At 38.4% G+C, this 20,603-nt stretch overlaps 1 protein-coding gene across 2 annotated transcripts in view; it reads right to left on the bottom strand.

Annotated features, from left to right (window-relative positions):
* Positions 1-12,893, bottom strand: part of meis1b (Meis homeobox 1 b) — a 52,897-nt gene extending 40,004 nt beyond the window's left edge. For both annotated transcript variants that reach the window (XR_009203544.1, XM_058379078.1), the window contains exons 1-7: positions 12,171-12,893; positions 10,599-10,822; positions 9,537-9,678; positions 9,324-9,374; positions 8,879-8,929; positions 8,117-8,263; positions 1,494-1,605 (exon numbers count right to left, since the gene is read on the bottom strand). Coding sequence is in view for 1 of the 2 variants with exons in the window: in XM_058379078.1 (XP_058235061.1) it covers positions 1,494-1,605; positions 8,117-8,263; positions 8,879-8,929; positions 9,324-9,374; positions 9,537-9,678; positions 10,599-10,822; positions 12,171-12,182 (739 nt within the window). In the remaining variant the exon portion in view is untranslated. The remainder of the gene's footprint in view (positions 1-1,493; positions 1,606-8,116; positions 8,264-8,878; positions 8,930-9,323; positions 9,375-9,536; positions 9,679-10,598; positions 10,823-12,170) is intronic.
* Between the last annotated feature and the right edge of the window lie 7,710 nt (positions 12,894-20,603).

Here is a 20,603-nt window from a genome sequence, read left to right as displayed (position 1 = left end):
AACATATTTAAAGTCACAACATGGCGACCATGAATCCATATTCTCTTGGTTATTTCATGATTACGTTTTTTGAATAAGCTCTTTGCTAATGCTAAATATATACCTGACAAGAGCATGTGTATTGGCTTTCAAACAGATATTTATTAGGTGCATGCTGGCAGATGGATGTGAGCAGTGAAAGGAAGTGCTAGAGCATGGAAAGACGGAAAAGGTCAGTAAGAAAACAATCTATGAGAGAGAGAGCGAGGGGGAGGAGGCCACTTGGGACAGGGGAAAGTGGTCATGAGTGTCTCAGCCAAAAGGATAATAATGTGCTTATTGGGATTATGAAGTGACTCCATACAAAACATGCTAATACGGTAGCTTCCTCATTCAGTAATTAACCCACATCACCTTAATGCACTCCCACATCACATACAATAGCACATTTAAACACTCTCACATACAACACCTTGGAATTGAGCTATGGTCATGCTTTCCAACATTAGAAAGATAATAATAAAACATGCACCCACAAAATGAAGTTAGGTAGGGGGACTGGAGGGGTGGTGACATTAAAAGCCTACTTCTAATTGGAAGCATGTGAGAAATGAAGTGTCAGTCTGGTCAATAAAGAGCAAAGGTCAGCAGCAAGTGGTAGCTCCAAACCCTCACAATATGTGTTCATTAAGCAGTCCAATCAAAGTAGGGCAGCCTGCCTGGAACATTAGCCATCAGCCATCTGACCACCTCAGCTTATAGCTGTCTTTCTCTATCCAGAAGAGGAGGAAAGAAGAGAAAAAGAAAAGCCTAGGACATCGGAATCACCTTTTAGTCATCCAGAATGTAACATGGCTCTTTTCTGCTAGCTGCCTTCCCAGGCCCTGGAATCCTCGTCCTGACACTGGCTTCAATAATAAATGAAGTTGCTTTTTGCCTACAGTTTGTTTGAAACCAGACTGTCTGCTCCTCACTCTGATCCCCCTCACAGGACAACAGGGTGCTCACTGCTTATTATGGACTTAGATGTACTACATAGACTAACAAAATGGAAAGTTAATGTTCAGCTTCAGATTTCCACTGGTGTGTCACTGGGGGAGAAAGATTTGTAGGATATATCTGCTTTTCTTCCTAGAGCTGTTCAGACAGGGACATTCCATAGCCATTCCATTCCTGGATGGAATAAAATAGTAAATAAGATTGAGGTGCTCTTCCCCTGGACTGTCATCGCCAGTGGCTGCACAAATGCTGTGTCTAGCCGAAGGAAGCCTCATTAGTGTGTATACAGTTATCACAACCAGCTGATGGACTTAAACATTGTAACCTGCATAAAGAACCATGTATCAATCTGCTTTGGCTTCAACTCTTTTAACTCTTCTCTGTTCCTACTGATAAGCTTAAGTTCTGCTCTAATGCCAATAGGATGACTACTGAACAGACAAATAATTATGTGTGTATATATGTACATACATACAATCATAAATACATACTTGAAGGATTTTGGTAGAGCTTACCTTGTTCACTGCTGTTGTCACCACTATGTGATGTGTGTCCACCACTGGAAGGTCCTGGCGTACCTCCGGAGCGTGTTGAAGCTGTGTCATCATGGTCTCTGTTCCATGAGGTCTGCACAGAGAGAAAGGCCAAAAGAGCACACAGTCAAGCATCAGACCATAGAGACACAATGCAAAGATAAGAGCTCACTACATTCCCACACCACAAAACAGCCAATGCTATCAGATATTCCTCATAGCTATTTTTCAAGGGAGCATATGTCTCATATGTCTCCTATGCCATGCACTCTTCACTGTGATGATAACTTTCTGCAGCCATAAGCCTGTTGTGCAACAAACTATTTGGCTCTCAACAGTTCATACTCGATTCAAATCACTAATCTTATATATTAAAGTGAATATCTGCTCATTTTGAAACCAAGCAGATAATATGAACCAGACAAATAATGTTATCAGAGATAAGAGATTCATCATTCTGAAGACATGATGTGGCTATGAGATTGATTGTCCTAAAGCTTGTACCTCCACACATAAAGGCTAAAAGCACAGCAGTGAGAGTCAGAGCTGTTGGCCTCTTCTTATATCTCAAGCAGAAGGAATGTAAGTGTGTCTTTCTGTACAAGAGTCTTCAAGCTGAACAAAATCAAATAAGAACCTGACTCTCCTTGTAGTGTAGCAAAAAAAAGGAAGACAGAGAAATCTTATTGACAATTCCGTTTATGTATATAATGGCTTAGGAGTGTCAGCTGTTGGGCGTACGCATGTGGCAAATGGAAAAGACATGAGGATAAAGAGAAAGGGCCTGAACAATGGAGAACTACAGCCTGGGAGCCCTCAGCCCCATGCAGGGTCTGTTCACTCTATACAACACACAACAGATGTTGCCTCTTATCAGTGGGTGTCTCAGCAAAAAGTAACGTCTGTGCAAAAATAAAACCTAGGACATAGCGGGACAGCTCATCTTCCTCTGAACATAACAAAGCTCTATATGCTATACTTTTGATTCAATAAATTAGTCTTGTCTAATAAAGAATAAAAATTACACATCCAGTCAGGCAAAAAATACATTTCCACTAACACATTAACAGAAAAATTAAGTGCTGAAAAATCAACAAGACCAACTCTGATTATTTCACATATTCTCTAATGATCCTGATTTACTTGCTGTATAAATATTTCTCATCTGTGTAAAAAAACATTGCTTACAATGTGTTAGCATGAAAAGCAAATGCTATTACGATCAAAGTTTTAAAAAAAATGTATTCAGCGGCATACCATGTGTATGGTGTAAGAGGTAATTTAGAACATATGCTCAGAGACAAAATCTGTTAAATCAGATTCAATGCCAATGATTTAAAAAGGAAAAAGGAACAAGAGGGAGAGTAAAAATGGATGGAACCTTATGCTTTAATGAAAAAGAATTGTACAGTATGCTGTCAAATGGAGAACACCAGGCTCACAAACTCCACAGCCCCAACATGTTTTACATACAACAAATCCCAAATGAAAATATAATTAAGAGAAAAATGGCAAACTATGGCATTAACGGTAATTGAACAAAAGAAAGGGCTTGTGGGAGGTGGGCTGCAGAGGCCCCTGGGAACGGGGGAGGGTCTTAGCTGAGGGTAAGTGACATCTCCAGGGTGCACGCCTATTTATAACCAGTTGGCCACTCCTTGCTACTGCAGATCTAACAGCTAATTAATAGAAAAAGGCCAGATCACAGACTAGCCAAATGCACAGTAGCACTTCATCCTTCCAACTAGCCAACCAGAACGAACACACAGGAGCTGGAGGTAAAGGGTGGAGTCTATTAAATCATCACAGAGAGAGGAGCTGATGTGTGTGTGTGTGTGTGTGTTTGTTGATGGCCGATTATGGGTGCCCTGGATGCAGCGGATACACTCCCACTGCACACAACAACACATTTGATATAGTTCACTGTCCTTCTAATGACTTGGCTGGAATTTCTTCAGTCTTTTTCTCTTCCATCCCCTCCCCCTACATTCTTCACTCTTTTTCTCCCTCCTTTTCTCTCTCAGTCCTCTGCCATGCAGGATGGATTAATTCAATTCTTAATTGTTTAGTAAATTCAATTTTCCACATTCTATTCTGCATTACTTTAGCTAAAGTTCTTAAACATGTAGCGCACAACCCAGGGAGCAGCGTTTGTCATCTGTGCATGCTTCTCTCTCTTTTTCATTACCATTTTCTTCCTTCACCACTTAATTCGCCATGAACAGATTTTCCTTGCTGGAAATTCTGATTCTGCTATGATCGGTGAGGCATTCCAGCCCATTGCATTTGTATTGTGTTTGGTTCTTTCTCACAGAGCACTCCCACATTACACCACCACTCATGCAAAGAGTGCTGAATTCCAAACCATTTATTATTATCTAAAAAAAACATTTTCTTGAAAACTACCTTAAATATATACATATATATATATATATATACATACTTGGTTTGATATGTACTTGAGTTTACAGAGTTGCAGAAAAAAGAAACTTCACACATTTTCATGCATTCTTGATTGGGCTTCCTCAGAGCACCAGTGTCACTGCACAATGTTTTGTTTTGTTTCACCAGCCTTTATCCAGATATCACAACAGATGCTAAATGAAGTTTGCTTTTATTCTCCTACAAATAGCACCAAACAAGATTTGCAAGGGTACTTGAGCAAACTGACTAACTCCTACTCCCCTGAGAGTTTCTGCTGCATCTTTGGATTCACACATGAATTTAGCTGAATGGACGCAGATGCCAATTCTATTTTTTTTTTTAATGCTGGGTTATTTGTTTATATGTTTACTGTTATGTGTTGTTAAGAGTGAGATTCTGTGAACCAGCAAGAAAGTCGCTTTAACTCAGATCCAGTACTAACTCATGCCACACTGAAATATTAAAGGATTTTTGAAAAGAAAGGATTTTGATAATGGTATGCATTGGTAGGAAAAAGAGAAAGAAAAATGCTAGAACAAACCCCTCCCCCGTTACACCTACTCCAACCCCAAATCTCCCACTGCAAAAAGGGAGAAAAAGGAGCAATGGAAAAGGGGGGAAAACTTTATAATTGCTGAAGAGATCTGGTTGGTTTCAGTCTCTGGAGAGAGAAAATTTTATCTGCATGGCCTTTGGGTAATATCTACTTTTAGAACAAGTAGAGCCACTCTTAATGAAAAACACACAACTTAATCACAATAGCATTGTGATATATACATAGTGACTTAATATAAAATGTATAGGATGTTCATATGATGATTATCTAGAAAGTGAAGTAAAAGAGAAAGAGAGAGTGACAAAAGCCTATAATTCCTTCCTATGGTTATTCACAATCACTGTACTGTTTGAAACAATTGGCTATAAAAAGAGTTCAGCAGATGTAGGCAAAGATGGGAATCTATAAAGTTCAGAGTATCACAAACAACAGATACTAACTAAGGAACAAACAACGAAAAAGATAAATACTCTTGCATGGGGAACCTGTTCAGTGAATCTCATGATAAAATACGTCAATGACAAGAGGACAAACGCTGATCTGAAAAGATTGTTTTCACTCAGCCCTGTGTAAACATATCAGCTCAACCACAAAAGTTTGTAGAAGTCAAAGGAACTTTCTAAATATGGACGCATGGACATTATTAATACAAGATAAGGCCCAAACTCTTGTACACTTTATCAACCTACAATAGAAACATCAAAATTCGATGAAACAAGCAAAGCCAAAGACATTCTATCTCATGTGTGTAATAATCAATATTCAGCTAAATTTGATGGCATAGAGCTCACAATTTTACAAAAAACATATGTGCATGCATACAAAGAATAGCATGAGTGAATAAGTGAGTAGCTTAATCATTTGCCATCCTCTTCATCTTATCTGGAAAAATCTATTAAAATTGTAAAATTGAAAAATATATTAAAATCTATCAAAATAAGAATCTATTAAAATTGTAAGCACTATTGTCATAACTTAAGAAGCTGTTTTCATACTCTAAATTCATTAGCAAATAGTACAGCAACGCCTAGTATAAGCTGAAATTAGAGGCAACGGTGCAAATCCTGTAAATGCAAATACTCTTGCTCAACTTTCCAGATTGAGCATGAAGCATAATGATGTAAAGGTGACATCAATTGTCTCTATCACTAAAATGTTTCATGATATAACGGGACAATATGCATAAGAGTCTTTATATTGTCAAGTTTTATATTCATACATACTGCCTTGTGTTTTGCCAGGTTCTCAGGTGTTCTCTTATATAGTAGAATATATTTTCAAAGCAAATGACCGAGTTCTAAATTCAGAAATTCTAGGCAGCAAGTTCGAGGAGTAGTGACTTACGCAGTGCACAGTGTAAGCTGCATTTGTACTGAGCTGTACTCAAATGAGCACCAAGGCTGTGAAATCAGCATTGCTGTTTGGTGATTGCACAGGACTAGCACGAGGAAAGGGTTAAGCAGGCTCTGCCAGGCACCTGAGGGGGAAAAGAGCCTCGCGTTTATCAGCCAGCGCTGAACGTCAAACCGTCCAAACTTTCAAAACTGGCTTGGCTGCATTCACACGCCAGTCGAGATCTGCTGACTTTTTAACCTCCTGCTCCTTTTGTGTTTTTGGGAGGCGCCGTTCTTCTTTCACTGCTCACCGTCCGTGCAAAACAACGGCGGCATTACTAACGCGATGCATGGGCGCACAGAGTGCAAAAAAGGCAGAGTCTCATCAATTCTGTGTATACTCCGCCTTCTGCATGAGTCTTCTTGCCGGAATAAATTGGTTTATGAATAAACGAGCACCCTTGCTCCCTCTTGTGCAGAATTTGCACGAAGAACATTTTCTCTAGTCCAACTCAACTATATGCCCGAGGGCATATATTAAAAATACATACGTAGCGAGGGAATGCACACCCAAATCAAATTTGGTAAGGGTGTCAATGCGTAACAACCGCAAACTAAAAATATAAAATAAATGTAAAATAAAATAATATATTCAACTCTCAAAATGCGTTAAACATGACTTCCATAGTCACATGTAATACTTTACGTGTAATATTTTGTAGAACTTATGGGTGTCTTTAATACGTTCAATCTCAAACTCCATATTTATAGCTAATAAGACTAGCCAGTGACAATATAGGATAATGATATGGTTTTGTCCTATGCGCTGGATATAACCATTCACGAAATCAGACGCCTTATCTCGGAATAAAAAACCAAACATTGTCAAGCGTCAATTAGCGTTTGGTGCATGAAAACTTGATAACGTCAGCTTTGACATGTTCACAAAGAAGTGTAAACACAACCTGCACCTCGATATTTAGTTCAAAACCACTATCAAGGAAAATATAGGCCACACTTATAATTCTAAAGTCAATTAAAGATCTGAATTCGTGCCCCCAAGCACAGCATAAATTGCTCTTGTCAAGTTATATACCTAGATACCCTTGGGTGTTCTTATGGGCCTAAGCTATTTCTATCACTAAAAGTCATCTGCTCGAAAGAAATCTGTCTGCTCGGAAATCTTTGTGAATGTTACCTCTCCTCTGGGGTAACAGAAAAGAGAGGGAAAAAAACAATGGAAACACAATATTTAATCTGGACTTGGACTTTCATGAAGACTGTGTGCGAATCTGTTCATTAACATTAATAGAAGTGAGATGGCGGCCAGAGGCCGTTTCATTTGGTAATGAATTGAGCAGCACGCCAGAGTTTTCACTCATCGCACAGCTACAACTGGTCAGGGCCTTATCCGATCACTCGACCATATGGATTTAAATGATTTAGCCTAACCGCCTCGTTACTTTTTATGTTGGCGAATCTGTCTCTTCCCCTTAATATGAGCACTTATCTTTCCTTATCTATAGTAGCCCTCGCTGGACCCGTACATCTTATTAAAATTGAACATACCGTATGTTAGATTTTATAGAGATAATGCCCTATAGTCATAGTAAAAGTTTGTGAAATGTCAATAACTTTCGTGCAAACGTCCAAACCAATATGGTACCATGGTATGTTAGTATATCGGTTAGCAATAAATAGTATCAGTGTATCAGATAACATTTAGCAGCCTATATTCCGGTCCATCAAGCAAACATTCCGGAAATGACCCGTTGATCATGCAACACCGCGCTGGAGACTATAAGAGAAATGTACTACGAGCTGTTTCTGTAAGTAAATAAATAAATAAATAAATAAATGCTGGCGTGACCCACAATGAAGAACAGGCTAAACCCCGGCACAAAATCTCAGGCACCTAGTCTTTACTGACTCGCACCAGTGCTATCAGGAGATTTTTACCATCACAAACTACTCACCCTCCATTTGGTTTTGCGAATACCCAGAACCTCTGAATTTGGATTCGTTAAAAAAAGAGAAACGATTAAAAAAAAACACCGACACGGGAGAGGGCTAAATTAAAATCGACACGGAGCAGGTCAAGTTTGTGGCAATGCTTTCACAAGTTAATCCCCTCAGGTCGGATCCGGGATCAAATCCTAATGAAGCGATAATGGCTACATTATTCAAATGTTCTCTCTTCATTCCGACGCAATCCGAAAACCCTTAATCGCATGCAAATAAGCGCGAGCAAGCAGAGTGACCCCAGTAAACGCAGAGCGGCGCCACTCTACCTGATCCAGCGGCCCCGACGATCTCGTGATTTCCTCGCTATCCGACTTAGATCCTCCTTCTCTTTCGTCTATTACCAGGTCTATGGGCATCTTGCCCTTCAGACAGCTGATATACCGGTGGCAAAAGTTGTCACACAGCTCGTGTACCTAGAGAAAAAAGTAAAATAGCAAAATTAGGCCCTTTGGCTAAACCAGCAAATCCATCGTTCCAAATAACTTTACTCCAACCGACAGAATAGAGATATCACATCACAATTGACAGTGACAAGAGCTACACACCATACTCAATACCCGTATTAAATTCATCTGCTCTCGGGGTTGTGGTCATTACGGACGTAACCTACTGGAGTGGCGTTTAAGGTGAAGATTTTAATTGCGTCTAGTTATTTCATTACTGCATCATTTCATAGAACACTGCCTCTATGCCCACTAAGCCATGCAATAACAATGAAATCTGCATATATTCGTGAATACAGACATGGGTATGAGGCATCGGACCACAAAAAAAGACTTTAATATAAAGTGTTTCACATTTACTCTAACATTAAAAACGTCTGTCAAAGTATTTAATCCTTCTCCAGGATACTGTAAGACTTGCAGAAGTATCAAAACTTAGCGGGCATTTCTCTGGGCCATTTCTAATTCTACAACAATAAGATCTGTGTCCATCTTTATTTGTCCTGCACTTAAGAAATAAACATTGGTATTGATTTTGAGCCCATAATTGTGAAGTGCAAGATATGAACTTCTGTTTGGTATTACCTTCTCCAGCTCCAAGAGATGAAAGCGTAAAACTTGTATGGCTTGTATCATCTAAAAAAAAAGAAAGAGATAACGGAATTTCTCCCAAATGAACGCTGGCATGTGTGTAAAATATTGCAAAGGGCAAAAATGTGTTGAAAATGAATGGTTGTTCTAGCTTATGTGCATTTTAGGGTCAATAAATAGAAAAAGCTACTATGCAACTTAAAATAGTTTGTAAGCGAATGAGGACTTGCAACTATGTTAAGTGTACTTAAATGTACAGCGAATATGTAAACAAAATTCTAATTTGAATAATTATTTTTCTAAATTACATGAGGTTGTGGTACTGAGAAAATAATCTGAATAAAAAACGTAAAAATAAAATCAAGTAGCCGAACACGAGGAACTAAAAATTTGCAACAACAAACAATTTAAACACTAAAACACTATTGCTGTCACTTACCAAATTATCAAGTTCAGGATTTGACGAAAATAATGGCTTTTCTGCTCTGATCTAGAAAGAAATGTTAACGCATATGTTATATAATACACAATATAATCCCTAAACCACTTCATTATTTTAAAAGAACCAGTGTGTGTTCATACTGGACAAGATAATAGAAGTATCAAATATTCAAACTGTACTAATCAGTCAAAGTTAACTTTGTGAACTAACCTGTTTGGCGAACACGGCGATGTCTTCGTTGAAGGACTCAGAAGAACACACGTCTCCTCCAGCCACACCGGGTTCCCGAGGCGTGCACGTCGCTAACTCACATTTTTCAAAAATCAGTGCTAGCAGTGGGAAAAGGGGGTGCCTAAATAAATAAAAGGCATATTGTCACCCCATGAAGAAAAGCTTGCAAACAACAGACAAAAAGATACAATTAATTATTGCAAGTTCAAATTCACAACTGCTTTTTGAGAAATAATTTTGCTCAAAGCCAACCTTGCTATTACGTATTATATTGTATTATTTTAAACATTCCACAGGCTACAATAGTAAAAATTCAAGAAATAGCATGTAATACAGCCTACGTATATATATATGCAATTAAAATAAGAGTTCAAAAAGCCTAATAATAGTACGCTAATAATTACACCAAGCTACTCTGTAAGGCCGTGATTGTGTTTCATTCATAATAAATGAGGGAATTTATTATAATAGTTTCAAAATTTTTTGACAATTGAATACTCAAAAACAAACGAAAGTTCATAATATTTTAGTTATAATAATAATAATAATAATAATAATAATAATAATAATAATAAAAATAATAATAGTTTCACTTATTTATGGATGCCTAAAATAATGAGTTGAATACCGTCGCGGACAAATTAACTTATATAATAAACTAACTTCAAGACAGGGAGTTCAAATGATATCATGTATAAAATAAATATTTGTTGCAAACTTCTCGATCTACCTGTAAAAATTACATGTGGAGAAGCGTATCTGAAAAAATAACACTAGATTATTCCATTCTATTCTATACTATTCTATAATGTTATACCTATAAAATATAACGGGGGTCTTAAAACTAACAAAAAAAAGAAAACGTGAAAAAATACGTGAAAAGAGATTTTCAGATTGCATTAGTAAACTGCACAAACTCCTTTTAACCTCCGGGCCCAATATAATGATGGAGTGGCAAGTGCTTTTTGTGCTATAGGCAGGTCGGATAATGAAATGCGTGTTTATGAGTGCGTGTGTGTTTTGAGGGCCGTATAGCCGTACCCGTAAATGGCGTCCTTGTCTCTCTTGAGCGCGTCGTTGACGGACGCTCCCATTGCGGGTGCCATGGCGTTGGCGTGCGCAGTGTGCGGGTACTGGTGTGCGTGCAGTGGCGGCGCGTGGTTCAGGTGCACCGCCTGCATAGGCCGCGCGCCGCCGTGCGGGTCCCCGTACATGGTGCTCGGGATCCCGACGCCGTCCATGCCGTAGTGGGGCAAGTCTTCGTACTGCACACGACACACACATTTAGCCACTGGGCGATGTGCGCTCAGTATTCCTCCATCTCAAACATCATTAATAAACATATTCGAAAATAGGACGAAAATATCACCTATGAAAAAGAAATGCATTTTTTTTACAAATGCATTTTTAAGAGTAAGTAAAGAATGTAGTCGAGTGTATTGTCAGTGCGCACTCTCTAACTAAATCGCGTTTGTTAAAATTACGAGACTGGTGGTTTGTGAGGCGCAAAATGTTCATTTGTTGTTGTAAGTTTAAAACTAAAATTAATAACAGCAGATTTATACCTACATTTAGTCCAAATTACAACCAGAGTAACACAGCTGTTAAGATTTAAACACAACGTAGTATTTCTCAGATTGCCTGTGCAGTTGTGGTTAATCTACCATGTATATTTTTGTAATGACAAATGCAAATAGACTAGTGCCTAGTGTAGACTATGCATGGTGCAGTTAAACTAAGAAGAATTATTTTTGTTTTTGTATGTAATTACGTTTTAGAACGTATGTACGAATGTGTTTTGAACACGTAACATGTTTGTGTGAAAATAATAACCTAAAATTCGGCCTGTTCCTTTTAAAGAATTTATGTGAAAGCCAAATGTTAATTATTCATCGTGATAACAGAGGCTGACAGGACGATAGCAGTGAAAGTGTTCACAATGGGAATTAACACATGCAGAAACCTGTAAAAGTGTAAACACGCTTAAAATTCACGTTGCAAGCAAAACGTCAGAGGTTCAATACTTCAATGGTGTGCGAGTTCTGCTTTCAAACTGTTTACAAAATTTTCAGACGTATATGGGAATTGATATGTTATAAGGCTTTAAAATAGCATTTTCAAGCTATTGTTGACAAATGTCCATAAATATTCAAATGCTTAAGAAATCGGACCATACTTTTTAATGTTAAAATTGTCACTACTTATCATTAATTGGTTAATTACTTTGATTACATTTTACTAAAGTATGTAAATGTACTTACTAAAGCTGGCATACAGTAGTCGTGAATTTATAAAGTAACACACTGGGAAGTCGGAGCTGGTCTCGTCGTTCCCTGCCTCACTTTTACTGAAATAGGTTACAGGTCATGATTATTTTCATAAACAGCTGAAGGACTCTGTGAAGCTTGACTCTGTGTATTAATCGAGTAGATTAGCGAGATCCATGCGTGAAAATAATTACGAAATGGACGGCAGTAAACATACATCTGTAAGCTGCCTAAAAGAAACGAGAGAGACAGAGCTGAGCTGGGCGCCACTGTCATCGGCCACGTTTCAACGCTCGAACCGCGTTTACCAAGTTGGAGAAACTTTTGCGAAATCAGCTGTACGTACCCGCTGCGCCATCGCCCTCCACGCTCCCTCAGCTTCGTTAAACGCTAAATATATTCCCTAAGAGGCCAGGTTGAAGAAGTAATGAGAACGCAATTTCCGAAGGAAGTGGAAGTTTTTTGTTTTTTGTTCTGTTTAGTTTAGTTTAGTTTTATGTTTGTTTTTCGAAAACAAAATCCAAATGCCTCTTTCAAGCAGTCCTTCACATCAACTTCAGCCAAACACGACCAGGGTCCTCCGCTTTTCCCCGCCGGACAGCGATGAAAAACCGAAAGAATCTTCTTTCGCAGACCTTTTATGAAAATATACCCCTCAGACCTAGCTAGCAAGTCCCATGGCTTTTTGCCACACAGCCTGTCAATCAGAGGCAAGCTTGTCAAAGTGTCGAATGAATGATGATCTTCCGTCGCGTTTCCACCGGTTAGCACACCTCGCGACAACGCTGCTCGTAAAAACGCGCGCAAAAATCAAGCCCTCGTGTGTCTCTTTTGCTCGCTTGCTTCTCTCGTGTTGATTTTTTATGCAAAAGCTTCTAAATAAGCTGTAGAGGAGGTGGGGTGAGGATTCTGGCTTAGTTCTTCTTAAAGGAGCCACGATCGATGCTACGAGCCGCCTTCGCCGGTCGTGCACAGCTAATGTGTGTGTGTGCGTGTGTGTGAGCGCGCGCGTGTGTGCGTGTGTGTAAAACGCGGCAGCGCGCTGAATCTGGACCAGACTGCCGAAACCCGGAAGTAGTGGTGGCCATAACAGGTCGCGCCTTCCACAGCGCAGTGGGCTACAGCAAGTGGCTCGCGGAGAAGGGGGTGGTGTGTGTGTGTGTGTGCGCGCGCGCGTGCCTTACCCTGGACACGCGAAAGCACAATTCACTGCTACGGTTAACCGGGAGAAGTACTAAGCTATGTAAAATGGGTTTATTTGAACACCACGATATGATCTTATTCACATCTATTCAAAACTGCCAACGCCCTTATGATTCATTCTAATGTAACATCGTGCGCTATAATATAACTTAAGTCTAATCATATAAGTAGTGTAGATCCATATTAACCAATACTGTCAAACTGAAACGCTGTAATGCTCAGAAACGTGATCATTGGATAAGTCTACAATGTCGCATTGCTATTTTGCATATGCTACAGTAATATTCCTGTAAACATTAAAATGACAATATGACCTGTCTAGTTTATGTTTGCTACAGTGTGAAAGAAGCTTTTATATGAATGTGTACTGACATGTTTATCGCTAAATACACCACAATATCTTATGCGGGTCTGTACCACGTCTCTCTCTCTCTCTCTCTCTCTCTCTCTCTCTCTCTCTCTCTCTGTGTGTTTATGTGTGTGTTTGTGTGTGTGTGTCTTTTTTAACCACACAGAGTTTATATAAATATGTTTGGGATCTATCCTCATACAGTTTGTCCTTCGCGCTCTAATCTTACGAGGCAAACCCCCTTCCCGCACACACCCCCGGGGGACTGTAAATGGGATGGTCCAACCCTGTAGGATATTAGAGTTTGGTACGGTGACCAGTGGCAGTGGACAGGGATACAAGTCATCTACCAAAGCTGACCCATTATTAATTGATCTATTCGAGGCAAAATTTAAGGAAAGGTAATAAATATCTAATATAAGCCTAAGCGATCACATACTCAGAATGTTGTTCTGCCCCCCCCCCCCCCAACACACACACACACACACACACACACATATTACTTGTGTTATAATACCCTGGATTGTTATATTATTTGAAATCTACACACAAACAATAAAATTATAAACTGTATTGTCAATTAGTCTCATTTTCATTAAGCAGTAGCATAAATTGGGCGTTAAGTAGAGACCATAAAGGTGATCTATACTGTACTTTAATACCTGTAAAATCAATATAGCATGTGAGACCATATTATTCAAAAAAAATGTTTGTACTCCTATAATATTTGTGCAGAGATTTACTGTCGCGTTTTTCACGTCCTTCGGGAGATAATCAAACGTGTAAACGCAGAACCTGGTGCTTACAGCTTATAATGTGGCAGCGCATATGTGTGGGTGAAGGCGATGTTCGGTGTTAAGGTGTGGATAAAAATGATCTGTCATTTGTCTGTGACTAGAAACACTTTATAAATCAACACTGAGAATTTCCACACAGGGGAGAGCCAAACTCAAGTAGCAAGAACAAAAAATAAAACAAGGGCCAGTTTAACGAAATTGTGATACATCTTCAAACCTCTCTACAAAGTGTCTACAAACAGCACGTCTCAAACAGCACACTAAATGGTAAGTGAAATAACTAATCAAAAGATTTAAAGGTTCAAAAAGATCAAAATGTTTTGAACGCAGCCGCAGACAGCGCGTCTCTCTCTCTCTCTCTCTCTCTCTCTCTCTCACTCACTCTGTGCGTGTGTGTGTGTGTGTGTGTGTGTGTGTTCGGGTAAGAAATGAGGATTCCTGTGACCGCTAAACTGAACGACACTCAATAGATTACATCAGTTCGGGACGTGAGTAAATTTCCTTTTACGAACTGTTTAATGTGTTGAGTGAGATGATTTAGTATGTCTAGGTATTACTGTTTATGAGGCTTTAAAAATGAGACGTTGAAGTTTCGAATTGGATCCGAGACTCTGGCTATTATACTATTTTTTTCAGAAATTTCACGGTATTTGCCTACTTGTATTTTCACACGGTGGGCTGTCTGTGGTCAGTTCGGACGTTTAAAGATGACATCTTAGCCAAACGCTTAACAGCAGTCACACCAGCCCTATAGCATTATAAAGTCATTAGGCTGCCTCAATTAGCGCATATAAAAGGAGCACAACGTGGGCAAGGACTTTCGCTTTAACTTTTCTTTAAATGAGGCTCAGAGGTCTGTGACGCGCATCAGTGAGTAAATACCATCATATAAGTCGATTTGGTTTACGAGTAACTTTTAGACTAAAAGTGCAGAAATGTGAAAACGGGCTTTAGAAGCTATTAATAGGCAAAATCAATGCAATACAGACAGGGTAAAGTTTTGCTGTTGTTTTTGTTGTTGTTTTGTTTGTTGCATGTGTAGTTTCCAAACTCATATACACTTTTGCTATATAGGCTTTTGGCTTTTGATATATATATATATATATATATATATATATATATATATATATATATATATATATATATATATATATAAGATTTAGATAATATAAGGCGGGTTGATAGATTAAAAAATAGTTGTCTTGAAATTTTGCAAAAGATTAACGTGGAACTTTTTTTTTTTTGCTTTTTTAAACAATTGACATTTTTGCAAACAAAATACAGTCGTCAAGGTTTCACATTATTCAGCGTCTTATTCTTAAAACTCTTAAAATTCCACTACTAACATAAACGTGTGTGAAAATATCGGTCGGGAGTGTTTCGTGTGAATTATACGCACTACTGAGCAGGTGTTACGTGTCTGTTATCTGGTTGTGTAGGATACTTTTGGGGTACAGTGAACAGCCGAGTATTACTGAAATGACTGAAATGACTGTAAATCAGCATCCGAATGAATTATTTAACTAATTCGGACAGCTTACTTTGATTTCACGTTCAAAAACAGTATCATTTGTGACTTAATAGGTGCGTTATGTGAGTTAAAAGAGTTACATACTATAACATTAAATTTGGATTGTATATCCTATAAATTGCAATATGTAAATTCGCGTACCATATACAGGAAAAGTATACAATTAAACTTGCAGCCTAATAATAAATGAAAGGTTTTTAAAAATCCTATAGGGTAAGTTCAACTGACTTTCGGAAATTATGTATGAGAGCTAAATGAAAGCTTGAACACAATACTATGAAGCAATTAAAATATTAAAACAGACATTACGCAGTTTTGTCAGATTATTTAAAGGTAATGAATTATGAATAGTCAAAAGTAAAATACACTATTTTTTTAAAGAACATAATAAATATATTAGTGTCGAAAACTGTAATCACTTGAAATTCAAATTTTAAACGATCACTTAATCAACATCTCAAAAAGCCCGAGCCCTGTTAGAATTGCAGAAGAAAGTAGAAACGAGGTTCTTAAAGACAAACTGTTGCTGTTAAGCGTCAGCTGGATCAGGCGCGCCTCCTACTGGCTGTACCGGAAATGTTTGGTTGGATGGCTTTTTTGTGTGTGTGTGTGTGTGTGCGTGGTTTAATAAAACGCTTTAAAAATCTTTATAATCACGATTCACAGGGACGAGTGGAGTTATCAGTAAAATGCGTACAATTGTGGGATAACATATTGGGTGGTATAGCTGAGACATGAAAATGAAAAAGACTAATTACGGATTACGCTATATTCCATTTTTTTTTCAAACGTTAGGTAACGCATCAGAAATTAAAATAAGTCTGTTCTTGACTTGCTCACTATTTATAAAAAGGCACATTTCTAATAATAATAAAAATAATACTATATTCGGGCAAATGACCTTTTTAGTTATGCGGTTTATTTTGGCAATTGCACGTAACTAAACACTGCGTAATATATTTAAAGGCATAAGCTCAAGAGGGGTTGTAATGTGACGTTTTTACATGAGATAATATTGCAAACATAAACATGGACCTATCAAACCCTGATTAGTGTAAAATGAGAAAATAAAATGCTGAATTATGGTTTTGTTTACTTCTTTGCTGTTTTGTGGTTTTATACGTATTGTCTATGCTGAAATGGAAATTAATTATTTACACCAGAGAGGTGTACTTTTTCTGCTACAAAAGTCTGCTTATGACAAGAAACTGTAACTACACAAAAACATTGTTTATAATAGTGTTATGTGTATCTAATGATGTTACAAAAATAATCAGAAATAAGCAAATAAGTCCTTTCTTTTTACTTCTAAATGATATAAATAAGGTTTGCAGATTTTGTAATGTAAAAGTGAGTTGAAAATAGTTAAATCTCTGCCTCCATTGTGTAGTCTTCTGCATTTCTCTCGCCCCCTCTGTCTCTCGCCAAAACATTTGTCACTTGAGGTATTATTTCAGGTGTGCTAATGGGATCACAGCCACAAGAGAGGAGAAAGAAAAAGAGACTGAAAGAGAGGGAGCAGGAGAAAGGCAGAGAATGTTGGATTAGTGTGAGATCATATGACTTAGGTCCTGACTGCATATGTGGCTTGTGAAGCACAGGCTGGCAAAAAGTGAGAAGAAGAGACCCTTGCCCTGGATAAGAAAAAGCGCAAAGAAAAGGGGGAAAGAGAGAGAGCAAGACAGTACTACAGAGGGCCTGCAAAGCCTAGGCCAATCACAAAGTGCAGGGACAAGTCTCACACCTCCCAAGGAGGCTGTGAATTGATCAGCACCTCAGAGAGTGGGAGAGGAGACAAGACAAGGTGAGGGGGGTAGAGTGGGAGATAGCAGGAAAAGGGAGAGAGAACATGTAAGTGCGAGAACGAAGGAGTCAAAGAGTGCTTTTGCAGATAACGTGTGAAGATCCATATTTCCCTGCAAGGACGCAAAGAGGAGCCAGGCCTGGACTTAGGACATCCACAGCCCACTATAATGATCCCAGTCTGCAGACCCAGATTTCTGGTATAACACCATCTACTCCTGACAGATCACACCGCCTGTCCATCAAGGCCTCTGCACCTCCCTTTCCCACCACCACACAGTCTAGAATTGGAGGCAGATTCTAGAACAAATGCACAGCTCCCACTGACACCTGCTCACACAACAAATGACATGCCAGGGGCTGAATGCACCATTTCTGTCACCAAAGGCTGAGCCTATTTTCTCCATCCCCAAACAAACACAGTGAGGGAGGGCTAATGAAGCTATGAGAGTGTTGCTCAATTCACCAGGAGGTGAGAAATAGAGGATACATTGCCCAAATTAAGTTCTGCCCCCTCTGTGAGAACAACAAGGCAAGTGTATGTAGCTCTAACATATACTATATATGTAATATGTTCCAGTATTAATTAAAAATTAACATAATTGGCATCAATGTTTTTGTTGGATTTACCAGTCTCAATGTATATATGCATAATCACAATGTGTATGTATGTATTTTATTTTTTCTTCAAGTTATCTTATCCCTATACATTTTTTATATAAATGTGGATTGTTGTATTCTTTATCAAACTTTACATTTTTATGTAAAGTACATTTTAATGCAGAAATTGAAAAGTGTTATATAAATAAAGATTATTGTTATTATTTGAATACAGAGTCTACTTTTAGTGCAATGTTGAAGCAGCCACAAGTGTTAAAGTCCCTTGGGGGGCCACACTCCTGCCCTGGGGTAAGCCACACTCACAGATGCTCCTGACCCAACCACTCCACACTTTGATTGCAGACCCTCTCAACTAACAATGGGAATGAATAAGATCTGATGCAAAGGGTCTCTTTCAGTCCCTGAAGGAAACCAAACCCAAACAGAACAGAGAGGGGAGTCTAATAGAGAAGTTGGCTAATGTGATACATTCAGTCATGACTCCTCTCTCTCACCTCTTTCTAGGTCTTACATAAATTTCAATTTATTTATTTATTTATTTATTTATCCACAATTAGACCTACATTTCTTGATCTATAGTGTAGTGTAAACTTTCAGTCATTTCAAAAAGAAAGTATTCCATATAATATAGACTGAAAAAAGCAAATTGCTATTATAAAAACAGCATACAACAGAAAGCATTGACCACTAAAGTTCTAAGACACTGCAGAATACACTATTACACCATAAGATAAACTGGATCTTAACAGCAGTGGAATTTACACCCTCCGGTAGACATGCTCCATTTTGTGTGAAAGTAGGATTACCTCAGGAAACAAATAGTTTGAAGAGCTTGAAGCAGCATGGCATAGAAGTAACACCTTCCAAATAAGCAGTTACCATGTGAGTGAGGCCTCGACAAGTACCATTTGAATCCTTGTTAAATCAGTTAACAATGTAATAATCAGTCGATAACAAAGACATGGTAACGCCATGCCACCCTATAGCACACAGACACATTCAGAAAAGAGGCTGAGATCCTTTTGATAGTTGAGCTGTAATGACAAACAAAGACCAGCCCTTTAGTTTCCAATACACATATTTTCTTTGACATCTCCAGCTATTTAAAGCAGCTGGTGATTCATTGCTCAAAGCATGAAATTATATGATGTTGTATCAAGTGATCTAGAGAGCATACCATATCCCTTTTGAGAAAAGTGGGGAAAAATCAGTGGCAGTTCATTTGAAGGGCATGTATGACTGAATTTAATTATTGGTTTCTCCAAGACGTAGCATTGGTTACTCAAGCACTGCTTATCTCCTTAGTGGAGTCAGAAAAGGCTAAGGGCATCAGGAGGTCATTTTGCATTACGCAGATACCCCATCTCTCTCTTGGCAGTAATAAACAGAGTGCAGGACAAACCTCTGGATTATCAGTTCTTTTAATGGACTCTGTGCTGAGTATATGTTGTGCTCAGATTTCTATCTTTGACAGCAAACTACCTGGTCACAAATCAAATGCAACATTGCCTGAAAATACATACATTGAAAGATAACATACATGCCTCCGCATACAGCATTTACTTTTTACACCCATTATCCAAATAGGCTGCTGTCATTAAGGTGAGCCATTTTTCCCGGCTTATATCTTGCTTTCAACCTAACACCTGGTCTCCAGAAGCACAATGCACTGGTGTCCTTGCGTTTGGCTAATTGAACTGTAAACTCATGCACACCTCTCTGTTCATTTGGCCCTGGCTCCCATTGGCTGATTTATTGGCAGGGATGGATATGCACATCAGCTAAAAGCCATCCTGTAAATCATAGGCCTTCTCCCTCAATGCTTTCACCACTTCATTAATTTAAGATATCATTATGGCTACTGGTGACATAACTCTGAACAATGGTACATGCTTAAGATATTAATCTGCACACTGCAACAAAAAATCACCCCCGTCTCTCACTGCTTGCTTAGTTCTCACCACTGATTTACATAGTGAGAGTGAGGCCAGCTCGATTTAGGGCCCATCTATTTAAAGATAACAGGTTATCACAGTTTTACATCCCTGTCAAACTACATAAAGAATTATAAATAAAAATGCCATGTTTACATCATTAGAAAAATTTTCCATAGCTAAGAATGTAAAAGTTGCAGAAAAGATCCCAAGAAACTGGAAACAATTGCTATATATTATAGTAAAAATGAGCCATACTTGCAATTGTGTAGATAGTTTCTGCTCAAAATGTAACCACCCAGAGCAAATACACTATATATTTCTACATGAACCTACAAGATTATGATATGTATAACATCTGAATTATTTCTATAATAGTTATATTCTTGCCAAAGACAAGTAATAATGTCATCTGTGATCTTTTAATGATCTAATTTTCTCATAGTTCGCCGATATTCTCAGTCATTTTAAGTAAAGAGATTGAGTCATAACTGTTTGCTTGTCTGCAGCTGCAGCAGGAGTTGATCTTGACCATCAGAGA

This window comes from Hemibagrus wyckioides, linkage group LG03 (genome assembly GCF_019097595.1).
Source record: "Hemibagrus wyckioides isolate EC202008001 linkage group LG03, SWU_Hwy_1.0, whole genome shotgun sequence".
Classification (NCBI taxonomy): domain Eukaryota; kingdom Metazoa; phylum Chordata; class Actinopteri; order Siluriformes; family Bagridae; genus Hemibagrus; species Hemibagrus wyckioides.
The sequence above is the reverse complement of the archived record's forward strand: the minus strand, read 5'-3'. Positions and strand labels throughout refer to the sequence as shown.